The 19,560-nt window shown below is 43.9% G+C and overlaps 1 protein-coding gene across 1 annotated transcript in view; it reads right to left on the reverse strand.

Annotated features, from left to right (window-relative positions):
• tecpr2 (tectonin beta-propeller repeat containing 2) overlaps positions 1 to 19,459 on the reverse strand; it is a 139,850-nt gene extending 120,391 nt beyond the window's left edge. The window contains exons 1-3 of the mRNA XM_070879345.1: positions 19,338 to 19,459; positions 5,515 to 5,749; positions 741 to 869 (exon numbers count right to left, since the gene is read on the reverse strand). Of these exons, the coding sequence (XP_070735446.1) occupies positions 741 to 869; positions 5,515 to 5,733 (348 nt within the window). The 5' untranslated portion in view covers positions 5,734 to 5,749; positions 19,338 to 19,459. The remainder of the gene's footprint in view (positions 1 to 740; positions 870 to 5,514; positions 5,750 to 19,337) is intronic.
• Between the last annotated feature and the right edge of the window lie 101 nt (positions 19,460 to 19,560).

Below are 19,560 nucleotides of genomic sequence, written 5' to 3' on the forward strand. Positions count from 1 at the left end.
ATATTTTCGTAAATATGGAAACCAAAATTGCATGCAGTATTCTAGGTGTGGCCTCACCAATATCCTGTACAGCTGTGGAAAGACTTCCCTGCTTTTAAAGTCCATCCCCTTTGTAATAAAGGCCAAGATACCATTGGCCTTCCTGATCACTTGTTGTACCTGCATACCATCCTTTTGTGTTTCATGCACAAGTACCCCCAGATCCCGCTGTACTGCGGCACTTTGCAATCTTTCTCCAATTAAATAATAACTTGCTCTTTGATTTCTTCTGCCAAAGTGCATGACCTCACACTTTCCAACATTATACTCCATCTGCCAAATTTTTGCCCACTCACTTAGCCTGTCTATGTCCTTTTGCAGACTTTTTGTGTCCTCCTCACACATTGCAAGAGACCTGTAAACAGGTCATCCAATTGCACTTTCAGCTGTAGTGTCTAGCCTGAAGAAACCGCCAAAAAAAGAGAAGAAAAACAAGAAAAAAATTGGAAGGAAATGTTCTCATCAAAAGTTTTTTTTAAAAAAGCACTAGAACAAAGCTACTCAACCCAGCTTAAAGCTGTACACCCAATACAGCATCAAATTGTTTTTTGTGGTTGCAGAAACAGATAACACAAAATAACATTGATTAGCTTTGCCGAAAAAGGAGAAGATCTGCAAGTATCTATTACACCCAAAAGCACAATTTTTCTAGCCGTGAAGAAAATAAATGTTGACTCCAAAGCTTTAAATGTGTAATTTACCTGCTTGTTTCTTCCAGGCAATGGGGAAACCAGCTGGAAAAGTGCCACCCTTCCTGAAGCTGTCCCAACAGCAACAAGGTCATCAAAGCAGGCCAACAATTTCACCACTCTAATAATTTCAGTTTTACCCTTAATGAAAAAAAATGCAGAAGAAGAAACTAGATCACAAGTTTTCTGAAACATATATAAACCTGCTCAATTTAATTTATTTTGAAGATACATTCAAAATATATTTGGATACATCCATAAAAACACCGAAATCTCAGAAGAGCAGGTCTGACTAATGACTGACATTCTTCTCAAACCTTTGGCTAATGATAAAATATTACTAACAATAAAGAATTTAGAGAAAAATCCTTCTATTGCCAATTGTTACTGAGGCCGACTATAGTATGCTAACTACTGATCCTAATTAACTATCAGAGAAAGGAAACTGAACATAGGAAGTTAGGGGTCCAGGTACAAAACTAACTCAAGGCTCAGTCACAGATTCGAAAAAATTGGTCAACAGAAAGTTGCATAAATGTAGCTTGAATTCCCTGGAGTGTAGGAGATTTAGGGGTGTTTAAAATATTACAAGGATTTGATCAGGTAGATGCAGGACGTCGAGGAGGCGCGCGGCAGTCGAGGAGACCTATAAAAGGCCCAACAGGCAGAGAGCAGCTAACAGGATGTCGAGGAGGCCTATAAAAGGCCCAACAGGCAGAGAGCAGCTAACGGGATGTCGAGGAGACCTATAAAAGGCCCAACAGGCGGGGAGCAACCAGCGGGACGTCAAGGAGGCCTATAAAAGGCCCAACAGGCGGGGAGTAACCAGCGGAAAGTCGAGGAGGCAGCGCGGCAGCCTATAAAAGGCCCAACAGGCAGGGAGCAGCCAGCGGGACGTTGAAGAGGAGGCCAGCTGGTGCAGCTGCAGCAGGGAGAGAAGGCAAAAAAGTAGTAGAAAGAAATCGAAAGGTGATGTCACAGCCAAGGGGGTAAGTGATTGGCGAGTAGTTTTTCTTTTTCTTTTCCTTTATCAGTAGGTAACCTTTATCATTGTTGTTGCCAAATTAAGTTAATCTAGGGGTTGTGTCATGGCAGGAGAGCTCGGACACATGTCATGCTCCTCCTGTCCTATATGGGAACTCAGGGACGCTTCCAGCGTCCCCGATGATTACATGTGCGGGAAGTGTATCCTGCTGCACCTCCTGATAGACCGCATTGCGGCACTGGAGCCGCGGGTGGATTCACTCTGGAGCATCCGCGATGCTGAGGATGCCGTGAATAGCACGTTTAGTGAGTTGGTCATACTGCAGGTAAAGGCTACATAGATAGGGAATGGATGACCAGCAGGAAGAGCAGTGGAAGTAGTGCAGGGGTCTCCTGCGGTCATCCCCCTCCAAAACAGATACACCGTTTTGGGTCCTGTTGGGGGGGGGGGGGATGACTCATCAGGGGAGGGCAGCAACAGCCAAGTTCATGGCACCGTGGGTGGCTCTGCTGCACAGGAGGGCAGGAAAAAGAGTGGAGAGCTATAGTGGTAGGGGATTCTATTGTGAGGGGAATAGATAGACGTTTCTGCGGCTGCAATCCAAACTCCAGGATGGTATGTTGCCTCCCTGGTGCAAGGGTCAAGGATGTGTCGGAGCAGCTGCAGGACATTTTGGTGGAGGAAGGTGAACAACCAGTTATCGTGTTGCATATAGGTACCAACGATATAGGTAAAAAACAGGATGAGGTCCTACAAGCTGAATTTAGGGAGCTAGGAGTTAAATTAAAAAGTAGAACCTCAAAAAGGTAGTAATCTCAGGGGGAGTGTTTGCGAGTGCTGTTGGGGAGCGGTTAAACTAATATGGCAGGGGGATGGGAACCTATGCAGGGAGACAGAGGGAAGTAGAATGGGGGCAGAAGCAAAAGAAGAAAGGAGAAAAGTAAAAGTGGAGGGAGAGAAACCCAAGGCAAAAATCAAAAAGGGCCACATTGCAGCAAAATTCTAAAGGGGCAAAGTGTGTTAAAAAGACAAGCCTGAAGGTTCTGTGCCTCAATGCAAGGAGTATTCGTAATAAGGTGGACGAATTAACCGGCAGCAATTAATGAATGTGATATAATTGGCATCAGAGAGACATGGCTCCAGGGTGACCAAGGCTGGGAACTCAACATTCAGGAAGGATAGACAGAAAGGAAAAGGAGGTGGGGTAGCGTTGCTGGTTAAAGAGGAAATTAACGCAATAGCAAGGAAGGGCATTAGCTTGGATGATGTGGAATCGGTATGGGTGGAGCTGCGGAATACCAAAGGGCAGAAAACGCTTGTGGGAGTTGTGTACAGACCACCAAACAGTAGTAGTGAGGTTGGGGACAGCATCAAACAAGAAATTAGGGATGCGTGCAATAAAGTTACAGCAGTTATCATGGGCGACTTTAATCTACATATAGATTGGGCTAACCAAACTGGTAGCAACACGGTGGAGGAGGATTTCCTGGAGTGTATTAGGGATGGTTTTCTAGACCAATATATGGGAGGAACCAACTAGACGGCTGGCCATCCTAGACTGGGTGATGTGTAATGAGAAAGGACTAATTAGCAATCTTGTTTTGCGAGGCACCTTGAGGGAAGAGTGACCATAATATGATAGAATTCTTTATTAAGAGGAAGAGTGACACAGTTCATTCAGAGACTAGGGTCCTGAACTTAAGGAAAGGTAACTTCGTTGGTATGAGACGTGAATTGGCTAGAACAGACTGGCGAGTGATACTTAAAGGGTTGATAGTGGCTAGGCAATGGCAAACATTTAAAGATCACATGATGAACCTCAACAATTGTACATCCCTGTCTGGAGTAAAAATAAAACTGGGAAGGTGGCTCAACCATGGCTAACAAGGGAAATTAAGGATAGTGTTAAATCCAAGGAAGAGGCATATAAATTGGCCAGAAAAAGCAGCAAACCTGAGGACTGGGAAAAATTTAGAATTCAGCAGGAGGACAAAGGGTTTAATTAGGAGGGGGGAAATAAAGTATGAGAGGAAGCTTGCTGGGAACATAAAAACTGACTGCAAAAGCTTCTATAGATATGTGAAGAGAAAAAGATTAGTGAAGACAAACATAGGTCCCTTCCAATCAGATTCAGGTGAATTTATAACAGGGAACAAAGAAATGGCAGACCATTTGAACAAATACTTTGGTTCTGTCTTCACGAAGGAAATATTAGGGGTTTGAGGGTCTAGTGAGAAGGAGGAACTGAAGGAAATCCTTATTGGGCGGGAAATCGTATTCGGGAAATTGATGGGATTGAAGGCCGATAAATCCCCGAGGCCTGATAGTCTGCATCCCAGAGTACTTAAGGAAGTGGCCCTAGAAATAGTGGATGCATTGATGATTATTTTCCATGGACAGTTCCTATGGACTGGAGGGTAGCTAATGTAACACAACTTTTTAAAAAAGGAGGGAAGAGAGAAAATGGGTAATTATCGGCTGGTTAGCCTGACATCAGTCGTGGGGAAAATGTTGGAATCAATTATTAAAGATAATTAGCAGTGCATTTGGAAAGTAGTGACAGGATCAGTCCAAGTCGGCATGGATTTATGAAAGGGAAATCATGCTTGCCAAATCTTCTAGTTACATCCTCAAAAAATTCTAGTAGAGTGGACAAAGGAGAACCAGTGGATGTGGTATATTTGGACTTTCAAAAGGCTTTTGACAAGGTCCCACACAAGAGATTGGTGTGCAAAATTAAAACACATGGAATTGGGGGTAATGTACTGACGTGGATAGAGAACTGGTTGGCAGACAGGAAGCAGAGAGTCGGGATAAACGGGTCCTTTTCAGAATGGCAGGCAGTGACTAGTGGGGTGCAGCAGGGCTTAGTGCTGGGACCCCAGCTATTTACAATATACATTAATGATTTAGATGAGGGAATTGAGTGTAATATCTCCAAGTTTTCAGATGACACTAAGCTGGGTGGTGGTGTGAGCTGTGAGGAGGACGCCAAGAGGCTGCAGGGTGACTTGGACAGGTTAGGTGAGTGGACAAATGCATGGCAGATGCAGTATAATGTGGATAAATGTGAGGTTATCCACTTTGGTGGCAAAAACATGAAGGCAGAATATTATCTCATTGGCGGCAGATTAGGAAAAGGGGAGGTGCAACGAGACATGGGTGTCACAGTACATCAGTCATTGAAAGTTGGCATGCAGGTACAGCAGGCGGTGAAGGCGGCAAATGGTATGTAGAATGCGAGCTTGCAGAACAGAGTACGCCTTAAATATAATGCACTACGCTGCCAGGTTGTAAAGTAGCTAGAGAATTTAAAATAAAAATTGGTGTGTATTTTGTGCTCATTAAGGTGAAGAACAAAGTACTTTCCATTTTGGGCACCCACTGTCAGCATCAAGCTCTCCAAGATAGGTGTAGCACAGTTAGGATAAAAATAGTCTTTACTCTGCCCCAATGTACCTGAACAGTAGCCTAACTTCTGCACAGTAGCTATATTTTACCATGTGACAATTTTCCACTTCCAACATCAGCCGCCCTGTGATCTTTAAATAAGATTGCTAATTTAGTTGCTATTCGTGCTGAATTAGGGGTGGTTTTGTTCTTTGAGCCCATGCCCATTACAAATTGCATTGAAACTGCCCAAATGAACTGCATGAAAAGCCTACAGGATACAGCCTACAGTGGAGACTTTCACTATCAATCCTAGAGATGAAAAGCTAATATCTAACCCACTGCATCACCCGGTCCCGGGCAATAGTTTTATTCACACAACTACAGCAACAGGCTAATGCTTAAACATACCTCCAAATTATATTTTGTCATCTTGTTCAGCCGTCTGCAGTAGAGATAAAGCATACCAATATTGCTGCCCACTGCAATGTAGTCTTTATTGGCATCAAGTGCCGTGAGATGCACAAATACATTTCGAAATCCTTTTTGCACTTTTGCTGGGATAGCATTAAGTAGGTAATATAAAGGACTGAACTCCTTAAAAGTTGTGAAGCGCACATCTAATGCCATGGCAATCAATAAGACACTGTTTAGAAGGAAAACACAAAAAATGAAAATGTAGTTAAAAGTACCTCATTAGCACCAGGCAAACAGACTTCATACACCGTGCAATCCATTTACACCAGACAAGTTTATATTGAATAGCCAAGGTTCAGACAAGGGTATTGTTGATAGTCAATTATCTCAGACAAATATCACAAGTCCAAATTCAGGAAATAAAGTTCAAAAGTAAAAATTAAATGCCAATAATGGATGTTAACTTCACTTCAATTAGCTGCTGTAGGTAGTTAATTTTCTATGAAACATTTTGGGACTTGCACACCATCATCAAACGTGGGATCTGATAAAGCTCAACAGGACTATTGGCTGTAGCTATAATGTGACAAACACTATGAACAGCTGCAACAGAAACCTGGCATGCTAGTATGGAGAAACCTGTACCAGCAAGAAAATACAAGTCATTAATAGGCATATCAGGCAGCCATGTATAACAGACACATTAACTGAATGAAGCAGCTTGTACTATAATCAAATATACGCAACAGGTATGCCAACATCACAAAACCACCAGGGGATAAGGTTACAGATGGGTCAACAAAAGGGTGGAAGTATCTTGAAATTTGAAGGCAATTTTGTGTAAAATAGATATTTTATCTCAAGGTGCTGTTCACATGGATCATTCCACGGTCTCCATGGAAGAGAGAAGGCCAGGGACAGCAGTAGGATCATTTTCCCACATTATTATTCAGGCTGGAAACAGCAACACAACACGAGGTAAACAACAGACCACTGCCCCCTAGCCTGCCCTGTAATGATGAAGTACTTGTACACCAAGCCACTGCTTAAAATGCAAACCATACTGAGCAAAGCCCAACAACGCTCCATGGTTAGGGTAGGCTATCACAGGAATAATCTGGAGCCAGAGCTCCAACTGCTCCTACAGCTGAGCAGCAGACTGTTATGCCACATTTTATATTAAAAGACTTTTTCCACTTCATATGCTGGAATTCCTGGTGCTATGAAACCCATCCCATTTATACTGCAGGACAAATTGTAAAACACTGGTAACAACAAATAACTATCCAAGCACTCTTTTGTACACGTGCAGATGTTTGAAAGCCACGAATCAACATTTTTGGCTGCAAATCTTTACTAAAGGTTGCAGCAGATACGCCCACAAATGACATTCGGACTAAGGCAGCAGCTGGGGAACTGGAACTGCCTCAAAACCCTTAGGCTCAAATAAATGTCACACTGTCAAGATATCCACTTCTAATTGTTACTCACTGATCCAGTTCAAAAGAGTGTATGTGGATCTGATGCGAGGACAGGACCTGCCCCACTGTGATAATCTCCACAGTTGAATAGCCTGCTGATACTCAACTGTCCATGCTCATACGTGAAAGATGGCCACGTGGGTGCCAGTGCCTAGGAAGAGTCGGTGCGTTCTGGACACATACGTAACATTTGGCTGTGTCAGAAAGCAATAGGATTTCAATGACCAAGTAGTGCCTGCGTTAATTTCCTTTCAGATTTGCTTAGCGTTGCTGGAAGCCTACTTTTTGTAATTTTTTTTACAATTAATTAGTTTTTAAAAATCTTAAGGCATCAAATGGTTTGGGTCCACTGATTTAATTGGTACGAAAAATGAGCGGTTAGCCTTTATTTAAAAAAAAGCAGATCCTTGTTCTAAAAAGTTTGAATTTAATGATCAAAAGACAATTGAGTCACACGATATCTCATGTATTTGCCAATTTCGAGAAATACAATATTCTTTTCAACAACAATTTTAAACTGCAGTGAAAGATTAATGAATTTACCATTACATATTTTACTGTGCTGTGAAGCACTACATAAAAATTATTATTGCATTAAGTTTGGGATGGGGAAGATGAAAGGAACTTCAAATAGTTAATCAGTATCTTCAAAACTTAAACTCCAGCACCAAAGGATATTCAATTTTTAAAAAAACAAAAAAATTAATACAGAACTGCAGGTTTTAGAATATGAACCTGAACGCGTTGCATCAGCATAGATAGTAGATAGATTACCTGCTTCCCCTATGGGTTTGTACAGTGGGCAGATCAATCATGTAGATCACAGAGGTCCCAGGTTTAATTTCCCATGTGATGAATTAGCTGACTTAATTGAGGAATCAATATGGGTGTTAAAATTGGTCTCAGGAGGAGAGAATTCGCCAGAGCTTTTGCTCCTGATGTTTATTCAGTAAAGAAATTTAAAGCACACTGAGCATGTGTGACTCACTGAAGCAGTGGGGGCGAGGTCAGGGCGCAAGAGCGGCCAGTGATTGTGGAGCGACGTGATCGGGGCCCAGGAGAGGCGTGTGTTCGGGGCCCAGAAGGGGCGTGGGCCCAGGGGCAGCACGGGCCAACCCACACTGCGACGTGTGCAGCAGAGCTGGTTTCCAGTCGTCTCGGTTAATCCTTGCCACTGGACCAAGACCAAGCTCTGTCAAGCCCATGTGTTGGCTGGTGTGCAACGGCCACCACATGTTAACAAAATCTTCCACCCTTCAGGATGTAGTTTGGGACCTGGAATATTAGGTCCTTCATTGAAACACCTGCGAACTCATCCCTTTTTGGCATGGAAGCAAGTCATCCTCGATACGAGAGATCGCCTATGATGACATTCATTGATTCTGGCTCAGTTTTAATTCCCAGGCAGGAATGCCTGTCCGGGAGCTGTTATGGGGAGGCTCAGCCGGGCCTCATCAACAAACCGCTTGCCGACTTCCCAACCATAATGGACGGTGTGAAGCAGCTGCCAAGCTGTTAAAATCAGGCGGCAGAAGGCTTACCATGCTGGGCCCCTTCTGGCACTGGCTGTTGTTCCCAGCAAGTTTGGCCTGGTGGACGAGTCACCACCACTCAGGCCTCAGTTTAAAATAGCAGATCGGAGCCCGATCTGTATATTTAGATAGGACCCCACTGGCTTGGGATGGGTGTCACCTGTAATTTTAACCAGATCGGGACAGGAATGGAGTGGGCAAGTCCTCTGCTCCATTTTAACTGCCACCATCAGCCCCCGCACCATCACTTGGTTTCCACCAGGTGATGGGATTGAAAACCGAGGCCTGAACGGTGGTTAAAATCGACCTCATTAGGTTAATATCTGGTATGGAAGGGATGGGACTTAATAAAATCATAGAATGATAGGCCATTCGGCCCATCATGCCTGCAAAGCGCTTGCTTTGGGAGTCTCGTGTCTGGCATGCGGACAATGTGGCCTGCCCAGCGGAGCTGATCAAGTGTGGTCAGTGCTTCAATGCTGGGGATGTTGGCCTGGTTGAGGACGCCAACGTTGGTGCGTCTGTCATTCCAGAGGATTTGCAGGATCTTGCAGCGGCATCGTTGATGGTATTTCTCCAGTGACTTGTGGTGTCTACTGTACATGGTCCATGCCTCTGAGCCATACAGGAGGGCGGGTATTACTACAGCCCTGTAGACCATGAGCTTGGTGGTAGATTTGAGAGCCTGGTCTTCGAACACTTTTTTTCCTCAGGCGGCCGAAGGCTGCACTGGCACACTGGAGGCGATGTTGAATCTCCACATCCCCACTGACACCTGGGAGCCCCTGGCCAAAGACCGCCTGAGTGGAGGAAGTGCATCCGGGAGGGGGCCAAGCTCCTCGATTCTCATCGCCAAGTGCATGCAGAAAACAAGCGCAGGCAGCGGAAGGAACACGCAGCAAACCTGACCCATTCTCCCTTACCCTCAACGACTGTCTGTCCCACCTGTGGCAGGGACTGTGGCTCTCGCATTGGACTGTTCAGCCACCTAAGGACTCATTCTAAGAGTGGAAGCAAGTCCCATTCCCCTGCTCTTTCTTCATAGTCTTCCAAATGTTCTCCCTTCAAGTATTTAAACAATTCTCTTTTGAAAGTTATTACTGAATCTGCTTCCACCATGCTTTCAGGCGGTGCGTTCCAGATCATAACAACTTGCTGTGTAAATAAACTTCTCTCATGTTGCCTGTGTTTTTTTTAACCATTTATCTTCAATCTGTGTCCTATGCTTACCAACTTTTCTGCCATTTGAAACAGCTTCTCCTTATTTACTCTATCAAAACCATTCATGATTTTGAACAACTATCAAATCGCCTCTTAACCTTCCCTGCTCGAATGCTTCTCATCTACATGTTGCCCCTTGGCGACATCATAAGGAAACAGCGTCAGTTTCCACGTGTACGTTGATGACACCCAGCTCTACCTCACTACCACTTCTCTTGACCCCTCCACGGTTTCTAAATTGTCAGACTGCTTGTCCAACATCCAGTTCTGAATGAGCAGAAATTTTCTCCAAAATGAATATTGGGAAGACCGAAGCAAATGTTTTTGGCCCCCGCCACAAACTCCGTTCCCTAGACACTGACTCCATCCTTCCCCCAAGTTCTGTCTGAGGCTGAACCACACTGTTCGCAACTTTGGTGTCATATTTGACCCTGAAATTAGCTTTCGAACACTTATCCGCAGCATAACTAAGACCGCCTATATCCACCTTCATAACATCCGCCCTTGTCTCAGCTCATCCGCTGAAGCCCTCATCTATGTCTTTATTACCTCTAGACTTGACTATTCCAACACACTCCTGGCTGGCCTCCCATATTCTACCCTATGTAAGCTAGAGGTGATCCAAAACTCGGCTGCCCGTGTCCTAACTAGCACCAAGTCCCGCTCACCCATCACCCTTGTGTTCGCTGACCTATATTGCTTCCGGTTAAGCAACACCGATTTCAAAATTCTCAGCTTTATTTTCAAATCTCTCCAGGGCCTCACCCCTCCCTATCTCTAATCTCCTTCAGCCACCCCCCTCTCCCCATTCGAGATGTCTGCGCGCCTCTAATTCTGCCCTCTTGACCATTTCTGATTATAATCGTTCAACCATTGATGGCTATGCCTTCTGTTGCCTATGCCCCAAGCTCTGGAATTCCCTGCCTAAACCTCTCCGCCTCTCTTTCCTCTTTCAAGACGCTCCTTAAAACATACCTGCGCTAATTTCTCCTTATGCGGCTTGGTGACAAATTTCTATCTCATAATACTACCATAAAGCACCTTGGGAAGTTTCACTACTTTAAAGGTGCTATATAAATACAAGTTGTTGTTGTTGCTAAGGTGGTTTAGATCAATGATTTAGATTTGAATGTAGGGGGTATGATTAAGAAGTTTGAAGATGATTCAAAAATTGGCTATGTGGCTGATAATGAAGAAGAAAGCTGTAGACTGCAGGAAGATATCAATGAACTGGTCAGGTGGGCAGAACAGTGGTAAATGGAATTCAATCCGGAGAAGTGTGAGGTAATGCATTTGGAGAGGGCTAACAAGGCAAGGGAATACACATTAAATGGTAGGACACAGAGAAGTGTAGAGGAACAAAGGGACCTTGGAGTGCAGATCCACAGATCCCTGAAGTTAGCAGGGCAGGTAGGTAAGGTGGTTAAGAAGGCATATGGAATACTTGCATTCTATGCCTCAGCTAATAAAGACAAGAGAAGGGAGGTTATGCTTGAACTGTATAAAACACTAGTTTGGCCACAGTGCAGTTCTGGTCACCACATTACAGGAAAGATGTGATTGCATGAGAGGGTGCATAGATCTTAGATCTGGTCCTGTGTAATGAGACAGGAATAATAAACGATCTCCTAGTAAAAGATCCTCTCGGAATGAGTGATCACAGTATGGTTGAATTTATAATACAGATTGAGGGTGAGGAAGTAGTGTCTCAAACGAGCGTACTATGCTGAAACAAAGGGGACTACAGTGGGATGAGGGCAGAGTTGGCTAAAGTAGACTGGAAACATAGACTAAACGGTGGCACAATTGAGGAACAGTGGAGGACTTTTAAGGAGCTCTTTCATAGTGCTCAACAAAAATATATTCCAGTGAAAAAGAAGGGTGGTAAGAGAAGGGATAACCAGCTGTGGATAACCAAGGAAATAAAGGAGAGTATCAAATTAAAACCCAATGCGTACAAGGTGGCCAAGGTTAGTGGGAAACTAGAAGATTGGGAAAATTTTAAACGACAGCAAAGAATGACTAAGAAAGCAATAAAGAAACGAAAGATAGATTTCGAAGGTAAACTTATGCAAAACATAAAAACAGATAGTAAAAGCTTTTACCGATATATAAAACAAAAAAGAGTGACTAAAGTAAATGGTGGTCCCTTAGAAGATGAGAAGGGGGATTTAATAATGGGAAATGTGGAAATGGCTGAGACCTTAAACAATTATTTTGCTTCGGTCTTCACAGTGGAAGACACAAAAACCATGCCAAAAATTGCTGGTCACGGGAATGTGGGAAGGGAGGACCTTGAGATGATCACTATCACTAGGGAGGTAGTGCTGGACAGGCTAATGGGACTCAAGGTAGACAAGTCCCCTGGTCCTGATGAAATGCATCCCAGGGTATTAAAAGAGATGGCGGAAGTTATAGAAGATGCATTCGTTATAATCTACCAAAATTCTCTGGACTCTGGGGAGGTACCAGCGGATTGGAAAGCAGCTAATGTAACGCCCCTGTTTAAAAAAGGGGGCAGACAAAAGGCAGGTAACTATAGACCAGTTAGCCTAACATCTGTGGTTGGGAAAATGCTTGAAGCTATCATTAAGGAAGAAATAGCGGGACATCTAGATAGGAATAGTGCAATCAAGCAGACGCAACATGGATTCATGAAGGGGAAATCATGCTTAACTAATTTACTGGAATTCTTTGAGGATATAACGAGCATGGTGGATAGAGGTGTACCGATGGATGCGGTGTATTTAGATTTCCAAAATACATTCGAGAAGGTGCCACACAAAAGGTTACTGCAGAAGATAAAGGTACGCGGAGTCAGAGGAAATGTATTAGCATGGATAGAGAATTGGCTGGCTAACAGAAAGCAGAGAGTCGTGATAAATGGGTCCTTTTCGGGTTGGAAATCGGTGGTTAGTGGTGTGCCACAGGGATCGGTGCTGGGACCACAACTGTTTACAATATACATAGATGACCTGGAAGAGGGGACAGAGTGTAGTGTAACAAAATTTGCAGATGACACAAAGATTAGTGGGAAAGCGGGTTGTGTAGAGGACACAGAGAGGCTGCAAAAAGTTTTAGATAGGTTAAGCGAATGGGCTAAGGTTTGGCAGATGGAATACAATGTCGGAAAATGTGAGGTCATCCACCTTGGGAAAAAAAACACAGTAAAAGTGAATATTATTTGAATGGGGAGAAATTATAACATACTGCGGTGCAGAGGGACTTGGGGGTCCTTGTGCATGAATCCCAAAAAGTTAGTTTGCAGGTAATCAGGAAGGTGAATGGAACGTTGGCCTTCATTGCGAGGGATGGAGTACAAAAGCAGGGAGGTCCTGCTGCAACTGTACAGGGTATTGGTGAGGCCGCACCTCGAATACTGCGTGCAGTTTTTGTCACCTTACTTAAGGAAGGATATACTAGCTTTGGAGGGGGTACAGAGACAATTCACTGGGTTGATTCCGGAGATGAGGGGGTTACCTTATGATGATAGATTGAGTAGACTGGGTCTTTACTCGTTGGGAGTTCAGAAGGATGAGGGGCGATCTTATAGAAACATTTAAAATAATGAAAGGGATGGACAAGATAGAGGCAGAGAGGTTGTTTCCACTGGTCGGGGAGACTAGAACTAGGGGGCACAGCCTCAAAATACGGGGGAGCCAATTTAAAACCGAGTTGAGAAGGAATTTCTTCTCCCAGAGGGTTGTGAATCTGTGGAATTCTCTGCCCAAGGAAGCAGTTGAGGCTAGCTCATTGAATGTATTCAAATCACAGATAGATAGATTTTTAACCAATAAAGGGAATTAAGGGTTACGGGGAGCGGGCGGGTAAGTGGAGCTGAGTCCACGGCCAGATCAGCCATGATCTTGTTGAATGGCGGAACAGGCTTGAGGGGCTAGATGGCCTACTCCTAATTCTTATCTTATCTTATAGGAGATTTATGAGAATGTTTCCTGGACTGGAGAATTTTAGCTATGAAAAAAGATTGGATAGGCTGGACTTGTTTTCTTTGGAACAGAAGAGGAGGCTGAGGGGGAGCGCGAGAGAGGCGTGTTGGGGTGGGGGGGGGGGAAAGAGGGCGGAGTGGGGCGCAAGAGAGGGGCTGGCGGGGGGAGTGCAAGAGAGGGGCTGGGAGGGGCGGGAGCGCAAGAGAGGGGCTGGGGGAGCGCAAGAGGGGAGCGGGGAGCGCTAGTGAAGAGCTTGGGGGGGAGGGGGGAGCGCAAGAGGGGGGCTGGGGGGAGGGGGAGGAGGAGCGCAAGAGAGGGGGAGGGGGAGCGCAAGAGAGGGGGAGGGGGAGCGCAAGAGAGGGGGAGGGGGGAGCGCAAGAGAGGGGGAGGGGGGAGCGCAAGAGAGGGGGAGGGGGGAGCGCAAGAGAGGGGGAGGGGGGAGCGCAAGAGAGGGGCTTGGGGGAGGGGGGAGCGCAAGAGAGGGGCTTGGGGGAGGGGGAGCGCAAGAGAGGGGCTTGGGGGAGGGGGAGCGCAAGAGAGGGGTTGGGGGGAGGGGGAGCGCAAGAGAGGGGCTGGGGGGAGGGGGAGCGCAAGAGAGGGGCTGGGGGGAGGGGGAGCGCAAGAGAGGGGCTGGGGGGAGGGGGAGGGGGGAGCGCAAGAGAGAGGCTGGGAGGAGAGAGAGGGTTGGGGCGGGAGTGGATCGGAAGGGAGAGAGGGAACTCAGGGAAGACGGATCACGTTCTTCCAACCCCCTACAAAGGACATCGCTGGAGTGGATGATATCCAGAAGTTACGACACTGTTACTATTCACTTCATACCCAATAAACCTGTTAACAATCCGTACACAATGCTCAATCTATAGTTGGCAGGCGGGGGCAAGGATGCACTTGCACTGGGGGAGGGATGCACTTGGACTGGAGTACGGGACTTTGGTTGGCCCTTGCTGTCTTCTCGGGAGCTTCGTCCTCAGTCACTTCAGGAAATCAAAGTGGATTGAGTTACAATTTGCAAAGTCAGTGGGACCTTGGGATGGGCGGTTCCAGTGACACATTCCTGTGAAACCTCAGGGTGTTGCTTATCCTCCAAGGGGATCAATCATATACAACGGGTGGAGCATGTTGGCCATTTTGGCAGTACAAATAAACGCGTCCATAAAATGATGAGTGGCTTAGATAGAGTGGATAGAAAGGACCCATTTTCCTTAGCAGAAGGTTCAACAAGCAAGGGGCATAGATTTCAAGTAATTGGTAGGAGGTTTAGAGGGGATTTGAAGGGAAATGTTTTCATCCAGAGAGTGGTGGGGGTCTGGAACTCATTGCCTGAAGGGGTGGTAGAAGCAGAAACCCTCACCACATTTAAAAAGTACTTGGATATGCACTTGAAGTGCCTTAATCTACCAAGGCTATGGACCGAGAGCTGGAAAGTGGGATTAGGCTGCATAGCTCGTTGTCGTCCAGCGCGGATGATGGACCGAAATAGCCTCCTTACGTGCTGTTAATTTTTTATGGTTCTCTGATTCTAATCCCAGCTTCTCCACAAAACAAAGTCTTTCATCCCTGGTATCATTCTAGTAAATCTCCTCTGCACCCTCTCTATGGACTTGACATCCTTCCTAAAGTGTGGTGCCTAGAATTATTAATAATAATAATATAATAACTTTTATTTATATAGCGTCTTTAATGTTGTAAAACATCCCAAGACACTTCACAGCAGTGTTATAAGACAAAACAGATAAATTTGACACCGAGCCACAAAAGAAGAAATTACTGCAGATGACCAAAAGCTTGGTTAAAGAGGTAGGTTTTAAGAAGCGTGTTAAAGGAGGAAAGAGAGTTAGAGAGGCAGAGAGGTTTCGGGAGGGAGTTCCAGAGCTTACAGCTGAAGGCATGGCCACCGATGGTTGAGCAGTTATAATGAGGGATGTTCAAGAGAGCAGAATTTGAAGCCTAACCAGCGTTTTATAACTTCCTTGCTTTTATTTATGAAGCCAAGGATCCAGAATTCTTTTTTAGCAGCCTTCTCAATTTATCCTGCCACTTTCAAAGACTTGTACATGTACACACTCAGGTCTTGCGGTTCCTGCACTCCCTTTAAAATTGTACTGTTTGGTTTATATTGCCTATCCTCATTCTTCCTAACAAAATGAATCACTTCACATTGTTCTGCATTAAATTGAATCTGCCATGTGTCTGCCCATTTCACCAGAGTGTTTATGTCCTCCTGAAGTCGGTTACTATCCTCCTCATTGTTTACTACATTTCCAAGTTTCGTATTATCTGCAAACTCTGAAATTATGCCCTGTCCAGGTCATTAATATACATCAAAAAGAGCAGTAGTCCCAACACTGACCCCTGGGCGACACCACTGCACACTTCCATCCAGTCTGAAAAACAATATTTAAGTATGCCGTGCAAGATGGGAGTCTTCTGAAAGTACCGAAACTTCTCATATTCCAGAACTAGATCAAGATCAGCAAACAACTCGCTCAGCACCATAGAATTACATAGAATATATGGCACAGAAACAGGCCATGCCGGTGTTTATTCTCCACTCAAGCCTCCTCCCACCTTTCCTCTGCTTTTTGTCCCTTAGCCAATTTTGTATCCAAACCGCCATTGCCCCTTTAATCCCATGGGCTTCAATTTTGTTAACATGTCTATTGTGGTACTTTATCAAACGCCTTTTGAAAGTCCATATACATATCAAGATCAACCCTCTCTGTTACTTTATTAAAGAACTCAATCAAGTTAGTCAAACAGATTTGCCTTTAACAAATCCGTGCTGGCTTTCATTTATTAACCCCTATTTTTCCAAGTGCCAATTAATTTTACCCCAGATTACTATCTCAAAGTTTCCCCACCATCAACGTAAGGCTGACTGGCCTGTAGTTGTCGGGTTTATCCTTCTCCCTTTTTTTGAACAAGGGTGTAACATTTACAATCTTCCAGACCCCTGGCACCACTCCCATATTCAAGGATTATGGGATGATTGAATCGCCTGCCAACACTCTTGTCATGGTTCACAAGTTAAAAATGACTACTTGTGGGATCATCAGAAGGGAAAGAAAGAAAATTAGCTAAGTGCATGTCGACTGCCATTAGTTTTATACAACCACAAGTTTTACACCAAAATAATATTTTTAATGATGCAGTCCTACATGTACAAAAGCACAGCACAATGTCAGTTTTACAAAACAGCAAGTTCTGTAAATCAGGATCTGTTAACCACCGTAAAAAATTATGGATTGGAAAAAATCATGGATTGCAAGAAATAACAAGACAAAAAAAAGTCTTCAGACTGGTATTAGAATAACTGGATAGATGCTAAGAATTTGCTTATGGTTTTGATTCCCTACGGATGTTATAACATTTAATGATTCATTCCGTGGTACAATAGCTAAAGCTACTTGAACAGTGTGAACATAAATATTAAGGCTACCTTGTCTTATTGTGTATTGTATTGTTTTGGAATGCAAAGTGGTAGATTCAAACATGGGCTTACAGTATCTAAACTTTAAAGTGACATGTAGTATATTATAAATGTCAACACCGAATTAAAAAAATATATAGCAACAGCGCAGATGAACATTAAATCCTTATTATTCAGAAATGAACAGCAACAAAAACCCTTTATGTTGGTCCCTACTGACAGACTTTGTTTTTTTTTTTGTTGTGCGAGTGGTCAATTAATTCAAACGCAATTGTACAATTATGTTCATAAGAATAAATTTAAATATTTAAGTATGTCGTACAAGGTGAGAGTCTTCTGAAAGTACTGAAACTTCTCATATTCCAGGACCAGATCAAGATCAGCAAGCAACTCGCTCAGCACCATAGAATTACATAGAATATGCAGCACAGAAACAGGCCATTTTGCCTAACCAGTCCATGCCGGCGTTTATGCTCCACTCAAGCCTCCTCCCACCTTTCCTCAACTAACTATTGGTATAACCCTCCATTCCCTTCTCCCTCATATGCTTATCAAGCTTCCCCTTAAATGCATCTATACTATTCCCTGAGGTAGTGAGTTCCACATTCGCACCACTCTCCAGGTAAGGAAGTTTCTTCTGAATTCCCCATTTAATTTCTCCTGCTCCAACTCATTCTCTGCAAAAATCTCAAATCTATGGAATGCCTCATCTCTTTCAGTCGTCCTTACCAAAACTGGAGGATAGGTGGGTGGAGGAGAGTACTTTATTCGTACACTGAACTCGTGAATTGAAAGTTAACAGCTGAATTAAAGGTAACTACAAAAGTTCTTATTTTTTATTTTAACAGTTTATCTTCAATTTCCTGCAATAGTACAACACAATTCAACTATTCAATTACATTTCCTTGGAAATATTTCCTGGTTTCCTTAGATTTAATTTCACTTATAAGAAAAACCACTTAGTAGTATACAGAAATAAAACTGACCAGCATGGTAACTGATTTCCTGTAATGTTTCAGTAAGCATGATCCTGACATCCATGCGACTTGTTGTTTCAACCCCCCTCCTGTTCTAACTTTGATCTTTCTATCATTGTCCTCCTACTCCGCCTCATCTAAACTTAATACATAATTTAGCATCTTACTTCTGGAGACTCTTCAAACTTCTGGCCTGAATACAGAGTTAAATAACCTCAGACCGTAGCTGTCTCTCCAGTTTTTCTGCTGATTTCTGCCACTCATATTCCATGGCTTTCCCTTCCATTTTGGGGAGCCACTTACTCATGTCATATACAGTACCTGATAAAATGACATTTACGTAGTGTGACACACTTAAAATCAGTTTAAGAGTCTTTTAAATCCATTAGCTGCTAATCTGAAAGTAGTTACAAATTCCATACTTGATCTTAATTTGTTGTTCTTAACTCCGCTCTATGTTTCAATTGGTGCTACAGAATTCAGTGAATATTTAAAGCCTGGTCTGCAGTTTTACTCTCCATCATGTAATATATTCATAAAGTACAGCTTATCCTGTTTAAATCAAACACTTAGTGATTGTCTGCAGCCAGAATGTTTGAAGTTATTTCAGGACAGCTTTAGTTCCAATTTGTAAGAACTCTATAACTCACTCAGTCAGAAGCGATCACAGAAAGGCCTATCTTTAAAATACTAACCTATTTTAAAATTTAAGTTTAACAGCAGCCAAAGTACTTGTGATGGTCAGTTTTATTTGCTTCCCGAATATTGCAGTTATTTTGCACTGAAAGACTTTTTGGCTAATTTATTTATTTAAATTTAGTAGATAACACCACCCATTATTGTATAAATGTTGCTGTGATAGACATACATGGATAAAAACAATTTTGCAACTGTCACGCGAAGACATCTTTAGACACACAACTCAATCAGGATGAAGTGATTAGACATTTATTTTTTTAAAGATTATAACCGTTTAACCTACAACCTTCTGCCTACAATCTAAAATTTGTTAAATGCATTTTAACACCACCTCATTTTGTAAACACTTCCTTTCACTGCCGCTTAAACTGCCGGCTCTGAGAGTCTCCTGTACCTAAGCCGGCCCTGTGATAACGCTTTGCTGATCCCACTTATCCACACTCCCATTCCTGTTCCTCCCGCGAACGCCTTAGGCCTAAGTGGGTGAAGTGCTTCCTATTCCTGCCACACAGACTCCCATCACCACTTACAGTGTTCCCAGTCCGACCCTTCGAGCCTCACGCCATCATACGCTCTCCTTCCCCGCCCCAGCTGCCATGTTGCGTCTGACGTGTATCCCCCTTCACTTTCGGAGCCGCCGCAAACCGCGCAGCTTCTCGACGCCTGTCACTCATTGTCCGCTCCGCCAATCACAGCTCCGGCTGTCTTCATCCTCGTTGGACCTCTCCACCAATCAGAGCTCCGTCTGTCAAC

The sequence above is a fragment of the Pristiophorus japonicus genome, chromosome 4 (assembly GCF_044704955.1).
Source record: "Pristiophorus japonicus isolate sPriJap1 chromosome 4, sPriJap1.hap1, whole genome shotgun sequence".
Taxonomy (NCBI): Eukaryota; Metazoa; Chordata; class Chondrichthyes; family Pristiophoridae; genus Pristiophorus; species Pristiophorus japonicus.